The 10,708-nt window shown below is 37.7% G+C and overlaps 1 protein-coding gene across 1 annotated transcript; it reads left to right on the top strand.

Moving 5' to 3' along the window:
* The first annotated feature begins 4,360 nt into the window (after positions 1-4,360).
* LOC140156480 (monocarboxylate transporter 12-like) lies at positions 4,361-9,828 on the top strand. The gene is made up of 3 exons (XM_072179424.1): positions 4,361-4,571; positions 7,492-8,331; positions 8,814-9,828. Exons 1-3 carry the CDS (start codon positions 4,361-4,363, stop codon positions 9,023-9,025), a joined length of 1,263 nt encoding a protein of 420 aa, XP_072035525.1. The 3' UTR covers positions 9,026-9,828.
* The last annotated feature ends 880 nt before the right edge of the window (positions 9,829-10,708 follow it).

The following is a 10,708-nucleotide window of genomic DNA, read 5'->3' as shown; positions in this document are numbered from 1 at the left end:
GACTGATTAGTTATGCATCAAGTGAACGGGGTTTTGTTGTCATCTTTTACCATCTTCACTGAGAAATGTAGCCATTTATGAAATTTTCGGACAAAAAAAAGTTGCACTTTTCTGCACAGGCTTTTTATGCATCACATTTTGTTTCAAACCTCTTTCACTTAAAACAAATGAATAAAAAAGAAATGTTTCTATGTTTTTATCAAAATAGCTTAAGGGATCTAGAATGAGCGTTTATGGCGTTCGACAGTATTTTTTTGGGACGTGAGAGCACCTCAGACGTATCGAATTGTATTCTGAATATGAAGCATGTCTTTCTGATATCAAATAATTTTCATTTTTTGATATTCACGATATAATACAAATTTTATGACAAATTATTATAATTTGATATTTTTCAATTTTTGATATATATACAGTCCTCGAAATAAATTTTATAAATCTAATGATATATTCTTAAAGTGTATGTAGCTGGGAGGAAAAGCCGACGATCAATTGAAAATTTTGACCTTTTATATTGAAGATATGGATTTTTTCCCAAAAAGACCTTTTTTTTTTTTTTTTTTTTTTTTGGTGTTTTGGGAACAAATTCCATATCTTCAATACGAAAGGTCAACATTTTCAATTGATCGTCGGATTTTCATCCCACCTACATACACTTTTTAAGTATAAATCATCAGATTTATAAAGTTTACTTCAAGTACTGTTAAATATCAAAAATATCAATTTTAATGATTTGCCATAAAATGTGTATTACATTGCGAATTTCAAAAATCAAAATTATTTGATATCAGAAAGACATGCTTCGTATTCAGAATGCAATTCGATACGTCGGAGGTGCTCTCATGTCCCACAAAAAATACTGTCGAAACGCCATAAACGCTCATTCTAGATCCCTTAAGTTATTCATGATTTAATTTTCACAAATTTCAAACATGTTTTATTGTATAGTAAGAAATCATAAAGCTATTTATGAAATTTCATGCATAAATAAAAGTTTCTAAATTGTTTTTGTATGCATTAACATGAGTAAATTTAACACGTTTTTCATTCGAATTTCATTCATGAACCATAAAAAGTGTTTTTGAATGTGTGACACCTAAATCAGGAAAAGCTTAACTTTAATTAAATTATCGATGTTTATTTTTGATTAAATTACTCACTTAAAGGGAAAAAGTTGTCAACCACAAATTGAAGAATAAAAAGCCTATGTAAAAAAATGCAAATAAGTAGCAACAAAAACCCGCTCACTTGATACATAACTAATCAGTCTCTGTTCCCAACTCTAAAACAATAGAATTGATCAAGTAATTTTTGGATTATACCAAAATGTCTTGGGGGGACTTATGTTTTTGGAACCGTTTCTATACACAAGGCCATACAAAATATTTTCACACTATAATTACAATTTGCTTTTAATTCGACTGCGCTTAATTAAGATCTATTATCATATACTATACAAATTCAGTCAGTCAGTGAGTGACCCAGATCACTGATTTGGACGGGGATTTGGAACAGCGGGTAAATACAAAACAGGCTCAAAGACAGTGTCAATCTCTGTGCACTGGAGCTCATTATCCGTCACGAAGATTATACATGCAACCAACTAGTCGAATAGTACTGGTTGAGCTGAGTCGACTGAAATCCAGGGACCATGGGTAAGTCAGTTTGAAGTATTAACATAAACTCAACCCAGAAAGTATCGAAACGATTATAAATGGTCAGATATATCGGGAACTGAAATATATAGCAAAAACTTATTTAATGTATATAAAGCGCAGCTTTCTCCTGCGCATTTTGATACCTCTTTTGTTGCTCTGCGATATCATTTGGGTCGAGTTATGGGCACTTAAGTGACTTCAAGTCGTATTTTGAAAGTTGCACTTAGCTCCTATTCAAGCCAAATGCGTTGTACTGTTACCAATATATAGTGACGATTTTTTTTTCCCGCGAATCCAGGCAGTGATGGCAGTGATGGTGGGCACACCAAGTATTGAAATGTCAGCAGAAAGGGTTCATGAGATAAGTCAGAGATAAGTAAAGGGTAGCAAGTATTGAAGTTGGAAGTCGAAGGAGTAAAATAAAGTAAAGTTCATGGTTAAGTAAACAGAGCACATCGGTGTCCTTTGTCTTGATTTTGTGTGTGGGTGGGGTGTGTGTGTGAGTTGGGGTGCACTATCAAAGTGTGTGTACACGACGAACGCATTTGGCTTGAATAAGAGCCAAGTGCAACTTTCAAAATCCGACTTGAAGCCACTCAAGCGCCCATACCTCGACCAAATGATATCGTAGAGCAACAAAAGGGGTATCAAAATGCGCAGGAGAAAGCTGCGCTTTATATACATTAAATAAGTTTTTGCTATGATATTTCAGTTCCCGATATATCTGACCATCTGAGTTTATAAATATCTGGATGGTGCAAGCCGTTCTTTCCACATAATATTTTGATTCAGTGTACTGTCCTACTATCTATTATACATTGTTCTATTATCGAGCAGGGATATTGAGTTTTCCAGCACAGTTTTCTTGTTGTTTTGCTGCGGTTTTTTTTTTGGCTCTGTACAGCGCTGTGTTCATTTTGATTTTGTAACAACGCTTTATAAAAGCTGTTTAGTATAAAGCTTCAGTTAACTTTGTTTACATTTATATCTATTTCATGAAAGATGGGAGATGTAAATTCAAAAACGAAGTCAGTCGGGACTATTTATGGAAGAGAAGTGCACAGAAGGTAAAATTGAAATTACATCATTGGGGGAATCTTAGAGAAATCTCCCATGTAGTGTTAATGTAAAAGGTAATGTGGGAATTCTCAGCTGCATCATATGTAGCTCTTGATCAGAGCCCTCGCAGTACCTTAGAAGGTCCAGTGATCCCTGAGTAAAATAAACCCAAGCAAGTGACTAGTAAAGAAAATATAAGGCCAACCCTGCCTGGTTAGACCATTCTGTAAAAAAATAATACTACTCCTAGTACAGAGCTTGCCGAAGGCAAGCTACACTATCATAGGCAAGCTACATAAGTCACCAACGAGCACTTCCCTGTCACCAACAAGTAGGACCACTATGCAGTATTACTGTCTACCCACAGATATTGGTCTACCCACCCACCAACCGCTCAAGTCCACTCACCGAGGCGCAGAGCCCTCGCCGTACCTTAGAAGATCCAGTGATCCCCGAGTAAAATAAACCCAAGCAAGTGACTACTAAAGAAAATGTAAGGCCAATCCCTGCCTGGTTAGACCATTCTGTGAAAAAATTAATACCACTCCTAGTACAGAGCTTGCCGAAGGCAAGCTACACTATCACTAGGCAAGCTACATAAGTCATCAACCAGCACTTCCCTGTCACCAACAAGTAGGACCACTATGCAGTATTACTGTGTACCCACAGATTGGTCTACCCCACCCACCAACCGCTCAAGTCCACTCACCGAGGCGCAGCCGGTCTTTACTATAGTGTCAGAGGGCATATGGCATAGTTTGTCATTTTTTCTTTCAATTGGATGGAAAATAGGTCGGCTTTGGAGCAAAGCTACATCATATGTTGCTAAATATGAAATATGAGAGAAGGAGCTATTAAAACAATTTGTTTACTATTATAACAAAATGTAAACATGGTCTTGGTGGGGCACGAACCCGCAATCCGTCAATTATGAAGCTCGCGCCCTAACCATTGGACCAGCAAAGGAAACTACTATATTTAATTTACGTGTATTGCGAAGAAAACCTTATATGTGACCGTACAGCACGAATGAGCCGTAAATGTCCTCAATTGTATTCTGAGTTACAGTGTAAAATGGGCATGAAGGTCATATTCATAGGTATTTCAATTTGGTGCTACGTGTATCTCATTAAATGAGGCACACGTAGCACCAAATTGAGGTACCTATGAATACGACCTTCATGCCCATTTTACACTGTAACTCAGAATACAATTGAGGACATTTACGGCTCATTCGTGCTGTACGGTCACATATAGCCTAATTTGGTGTGACGTTTGACTTCTATTTAATAATAATAGTAATGGCTATGAGGCGAGCAGCTGCATTTCAAATCGAAAAGCTTTAAAACTGATCAATTTTTGTTCCAGCATGAAAGTTGTGTTGTTGACATGATAATCAGTCCTTACTGTACATTAATTGATACTTCATTGTTTATTATTTCTTAGAAAGAGAAAGGTAAACTCTTGTGAGAGAGTGAGCGCGCAACAAATCAGAACCGGTGGGGACCGAACCAACGCAATCAATATTTCCGATCTAGAGCTTACTGCGACACTACGCAGTGCATTACTGGTTCCTCTGTCAAATACGTCGTCGGTCAAATACATCATTTTACAATTTCGTCAACATGAAACAAGTGTAAGCAATGGCTCGTCGTACCTCCATAAGACCATACCCAATTGACACTGGATACGCATGGGTTGTCCTTGCAAGCTGCTGTGTCATACGGATATTACTAGATGGATTCTTTGCAAGTTTGGGGTTACTGTTTGTAAAGTGGGAAGCTTATTTTGGATCTTCATCGTCAGAGACATCGCTGATTGGTTCCATTTTCGTGATGACCTTATGTGCAATGGGTAAGTATTAAACATCTATTTCAATGCCAGGTTGGTTAGTTATACTCCGCCGTTTTTACAGGAATTTTCCCGTTGCGGCAATCAGTGGCGTAGGGGCAAGGGGGGTTGGGGTGGCACTGATCGATTTGAAAGTTTGAAAAGCCCATAGAAAAATTGCCAAAAAACTGCCTGTGTTCCCCAATCATGGTCGGTGCCCCTCACACAAATTTCATTCAAATGATTAGCTTTGTTCTGGGCTTTATGGACGTTTTCTGCAGCTAAAGACTAAAGAAACTGTAACCCTTGCGGTAGACGCTGACGGAAACAAACCATTGCGTATATCGCAACGGGAAAACGCCAGCAAGACACTAAACATTTGTGTGTCTGTTGAACCCCTCGATGTTTTCTTCTCATATAAAACGTGTTTTACTTTGTTTTGAAGTCCCAAGGCATGTCAGGGAGCTTAAATACTAACAAAATACTAATCATGAGTAAGCAATTGGACAACCGCTTTATAAATATTTTTTTATTTAGATTATCCAAAGCTATAATGATGCTTACTGAACTTTTGGCTTCAGTTTTTAACCGTTTGCGACGTACCAAATCTGTAGTCGCTTTAACAAACATATCTAAACAACCAACAATCACATTTTAATCAAATAACATTTATTTTGCAGCCAAGATTTAAGAGTAAAAATAAAATCATGGGTAATTTCAATATCCTGACACTTAAGATAACAGAGATATGATGATGGAGGTAGAAAGTTTGAATGACCCTCGTATATATTGGTATTTACGAACTGTTTTAATAGTTCGTAAATACCAATATATACGACATGTTAAAACATGTCGTTATTTCGTTGGGTTTACTTTTACCATCATCTAAATTTCTTGGCAATTTATCATTAAATGATCTATTATCGAATGCCCTACACTTTCGATATATATATATAATACATAATTGTAATTGGCACATCTATTCTGGATTTTCCCCAATAGCTCCAGTTTCTTCTGCTCTGGTGAGTCGGCTCTCCTCTCGATCGGTCGTCGTAGGAGCTGGTTTTTGTACCTTCATCTGCTGTTTGGCTGCAAGTTTTGCTACTAAATTCTGGTATCTATACATCATTATTACCCTTTTAAGTGAGTAATTGGAAAACATAATTAATGATTAAAAGCACTATGATATTTTGAGTCCAATTATATCTCGGAGGACTTCAGCGTGGAAAACAAAACATTTCAAAATCCCCTCAATTTCTCCTTGGGCCTTTATGCCAAGATCAGTAGAAATACATTTAGATGACTAATATTATTCTATTCTATTCCATTCTATTCTATACAAGTATTCATAAGCGCTCTACAAAGAACACAGCGCTTTACAATGAAAAACATTAGGCCCTATACAACAGGAAAATACAAATCAAAGCACTAAAAGAAAAGGTGAGCAACAAAAAATCAACATGGCACGTTATTCCAAATGCTAGGAGCACCGACAGCAAAGGAAGAATCACCCTCTTTTTTGTGACATCTCAGAGTGTACAGGCAGGTACAGTCGGCGTGAGAGTGGAGTGGGTGTCTATCACCATGGGGATCATTACTTCTTTGTAAATAAATAAGCTCTTCCAAATAAGAAGGAGCTTTACCATGGAGACATTTATAAATATACAACAGGATCTTGTACTGAAATCGCTCATTAACAGGGAGCCAATGCAATTCCTGCAACAAACCGGCAGAGGGCTGGTCTCGGCCACAAATAAAAACTAACCGTGCGGCCTTGTTTTGGAGACGCTGTAAACGTTTAAGATCTACTGCACGTGCGCCCAGCAACAGAGAGTTTGCATAATCAAGGCGCGAGAGGACCAGCCCCCTGACAGCAAGTGGCAAGCTTCACGGGTAACGAAGCGACGAATCTTCCAAAGGTTCCTTACGTGAAAATTTATAGAGGGAGCTGATTTGGTCAGACATGTTGAATGGAGAATCAAGAAAAATGACCTTGACAGAGGGATAAATGCAGACATCGCCAAGTCTGAGCTCTAGATTGACACGAGTTGGTAAAATGCGGTTGCTAGCAAAAACGATAAACTCGGTCTTGGCCTGATTGAGTTGGAGTGCATATACATATATACTACAACATTTATAAAGCGCCTTTTCAAAACAGTTGGAAGCAAAACACAAAAGATCAAAAATATAAACATTAAGCAATAATTAAATATACAATGGTGATATCATGAGAAGTACAAAGTGCTAGCAACCATCCAATCATTGATCTTTGAGATACAAGAGGTCAAGCTAGCTAGGTTCGCTGAAAGTCAACCTGGATCTTTGGAACAGAATCAAGGTATAGCTGTTTGTCGTCAGCATACACATGAAACATAATACCGCTATCACGTATGATATCCCAACAGGGGTAGTATACAAAGTAAAACCCAGTGGGCCGATAATAGAACCCTGAGGAAGAGAATATTTCAACATGTGATCTCTGGAAACTTCATTTTTGATGGTAACCTTGGTGGTACGATCACATAAGTAAGATGTAAACCAGCGATTTTTACAGTACCCTCTATGCCAAACCTACATTTGAGTCTTTGTAACAAAATGTGGTGATCAACCGTGTCAAATGCTGATGAACCATGAAGATAGCCATACCATTGTCCAGAGACTCCAGAATCATTATTCACCTTAAGAAATGCAGTTTCTGCACTATGGTGTCTCCTATAGGCAGATCAATATTTCTCACCGAGATGGTTGGTCTCAACATGGTTGGTTACCGTGATGAAATGAAATGAAATGTTGCGTATATCATTCGTATAGACATGATGAATTAAATGACCAGTAATGCATGTGTCAAATCTCTCATCCATTTTAGGAAATTGTGAAAATTATAACTGCAAATATCTGATATTGCTTTTAACAATATCTTCCTCCGTTATTATTGTTTTCATAGGTATCAGCATGGGTCTGTCGTATGCACCTGCATATTCCTGCTTTATTCCTTACTTTGACAAACATGCGGCTCTAGCTTACATGATCCTCACTGCCTGTACTGGAATAGGCTTCCTCTCTGTGCCTCCTTTAATGGAATTCCTCATAACTCATTACTCTTGGCAAGGTGCTTTACAAATAAATTCTGCAATAATGGCAAATATATGTGTCTGCGGGGCTTTGCTACGACCATCGCCGCCAAATACAAAACCAATTAACAGTAGAAAAGATAGAATGGAACAAAAAAATGTTGAATTCAAAATTCTTGCACAAACTGATTCCTCCGTCAAAATGAGCTGCTTTAACTTTCTCCACGACCTGTGTGCAGATTTTGATTTAAGCCTCTTTCGTAATGTACGATTTATATTTCTAGCGATCATTGCTGGAACATTTATTGGAGCTGTGGCTACAAATGCTATTTATTTAGTTCCATACGCAATCAGCATTGGTATATCGGATTTTAAAGCTTCTTTGCTTATGTTATTTTATGGTGTATTTATCGTGGTGGCACGATTGTCACCAATAGGTTGGATAGTTGATAAGAAAGTCATTTCAGCTTCAACATTAGGTGGTATCTCATTTCTTATTCTCGGTTGTATGGGGATATTCACGCCCTTCGTGCGGACATTTACACATCTTGTGGTAGTTTCTGCAGGGTACGGGATCTTTCAAGGTATCGGGACTCCTATGTACATAATTGTTATTGCGGAATCTCCCGGAGATAAGGAAAAGGCCAAAGGAGCTTTAGCCTGGTATATTATTGCGTATGGTTTAGGTTCTCTTATATCTATATTTATTGCTGGTAAGTCGGATCGATAATTTTACGAGCTTTAGTGTAATAGACTTGTAATACTGTAAGGCTGTATCAAAATGATTGGTACCCAACTACCCATCAGATTTGTTGTCTAAGGAATCGCCTGCTTCCTTCACATTCAAAATTGGAATATCCCTCGGGCGGTTCCAAAGGCAAAATATTTAGATTTTTCACAATGCCCTCCAAGTAACCGATACGCAGTTATTAACCTCTAAATAAAACATTCAAACCTCAATTCGGGAAAACCCAAGAACAATTAAGAATCAATCCACGTAAAGGACGGCTTCGAAACTCAACCGTCTTTTAACAATGGAACGCCTGTCAATCGGCGGTCGAGTTGAAGCCACCCCTTACCATACAATCAAAGGGAGTATGGTCACTGCTGATAACACGGTATGTACGCAAACAGCATTTAATAATATAATAAATTACAATGTATTTGTGTGTGTTTTTATATTTTATTCTATCAGGATACCTGTACGATTTAACTGGAAGTTATCAATATTCACTCATTCTATGTGGTATTTGTATCATCATCACTGGTGCTATCTTACTATGTGATCCGTTTCTAAGTCGTTGGCAATCTCGACTTGAAAAACATCGTGAGGAGTGTTCAATTTCGTCAGGGAAAGACAGGTACACGAGCTTTTCATCAGGCAATGATGAAGTGACTCAGGTGTGATTACGTAATTTTCTGGAGAGAGATGTGATGATTTCGTAGACCGGACATGATAATAAATCGCATCCCGAATCAGCTTCATTTTACAAGGAGGCAGATATTTTAAACATTTTTACAGCCTGCCCCACCCCTAAAATGGCGTGTTAACTATAGTGCTAGTTTGGCTCAGTTAATATTAATCATGTTAATCCGGTATGTGTTGTATATTGTTAATCCAACATACAATGACAGGAAGGATCCGGTTCCGTCCGGTTTTCATTGTTAAGAACAATAGAAACCGGACGGAACCGGCGGTCAAACGTTTCGATTTCATCCCTAAGACAAGTGAGGTTGGAACGGTACATTTATAAAGAAATTGTTCTGGGACAGACAATTATAAGGAGGTTAAGGGAACATTTGCTGAAACTTTTGTGTTGTTCTGACATTGCTACATTATTTAACCAGATTGTCCATTATTGGAGGCATTTTTAATATATCATTTACATCACCTTACACAGAGATGTAAATTAAGTAACAAGTCGGTCTACATCAGATGATCATAATAATATAACTAATAATACCTCCATCGATGCACAAAAAGATAAGATAAAACACATTGTCAAAGATAAGGAATCGGAATTATAATATCAATATGAAAGGCCCATTCAGTGATCTGCTCATCCGGACGATCGTAAATATCATCAACATTCAGATGTTGGTACCTTTGTTATTGTCATAGATGTGCTAACATAGCCAGCGAGTGGTTCAGCCGAAAACCGTGTATTTAAGACAAAATAAGACATTTTACACGAATCTGTAATTTCTTCGTTTTTTGCCAAATTTGTCATTTCAAAATACCAAAAAATACCACTTTTAAGCAATTTATAAACAATTTTATTTTTTACACTTGCGCTGGGATCACTGAATGGGTCTTTAATTGTTAATTAAAGTACATTACGAATGAAGTAAGCTTCCCGTTAAAATAAATATGTGATTTGCTTTTGTTACAGCATGTATAAGTAATGCACGTAAAGATACCCTGTGTGCTTTTATCGATTGACTCCCAACAAATGGCTCGAAAAAGCGTAATACAGTCTATTCAATATAGTCTTCTAGGACTATATTCATGTCGTCAAACGCCTGACGACCAGTGTTTACTCAGAGGCCGTATGTCTCAATTTTGGCCCAGTGAAAATTATTTTTGGCCCACACAAATTTGTAATGCTGTATTACAATTAGTCAATTTGGGGAATTACTGAGCCAAAATTGGGCCAATTTGTGAAAGAAAATGTTCCATTTGGCGCACCCAATTTCCAGAGAGAGTAAACACTGCGAGTGACGACGTGGATATAGTCTTTCTAGACGGACTAATTCAATAACTGTTACGATCAACCTACAAATATATGGTGCACAGTGTCATCGCCCCGATATCTCCATGGTAGAAATCGCCATGGTAGGTTGAATCCACAGCCACGAAAGGTCATTTTATTCCCACCTTATGAGACGCATATAATTAGCCAAGTGACCTGACTAAGGCTACTGACAATAGCCGGGGTAATTGATTTCTCGCTGTGTGAGTAAGCTTGTATACGACATTGCGGTCAATGGTCATACTGCCTACACTGGAGCGTGCTGTAGTCCATACAGGACCAACGCAATATAAATTTAGCGATTTTGGTCAGATTTTGAGTTCAAGACTCACGGCCG

The sequence above is a fragment of the Amphiura filiformis genome, chromosome 7 (genome assembly GCF_039555335.1).
Source record: "Amphiura filiformis chromosome 7, Afil_fr2py, whole genome shotgun sequence".
NCBI classification, from domain to species: domain Eukaryota; kingdom Metazoa; phylum Echinodermata; class Ophiuroidea; order Amphilepidida; family Amphiuridae; genus Amphiura; species Amphiura filiformis.
Note: the sequence above shows the minus strand (reverse complement) of the source record. Positions and strands in the feature narration are given on the sequence as shown.

What these genes read in the sequence shown, in the direction of transcription:
- LOC140156480 (XM_072179424.1), top strand. Translation starts at nt 4,361, where the DNA reads ATGGCTCGTCGTACCTCCATAAGACCATACCCAATTGACACTGGATAC. An exon ending in GATGACCTTATGTGCAATGG is followed by an intron (nt 4,572 to 7,491) that starts GTAAGTATTAAA and finishes TTGTTTTCATAG; the next exon opens with GTATCAGCATGGGTCTGTCG. An exon ending in TATATCTATATTTATTGCTG is followed by an intron (nt 8,332 to 8,813) that starts GTAAGTCGGATC and finishes TTATTCTATCAG; the next exon opens with GATACCTGTACGATTTAACT.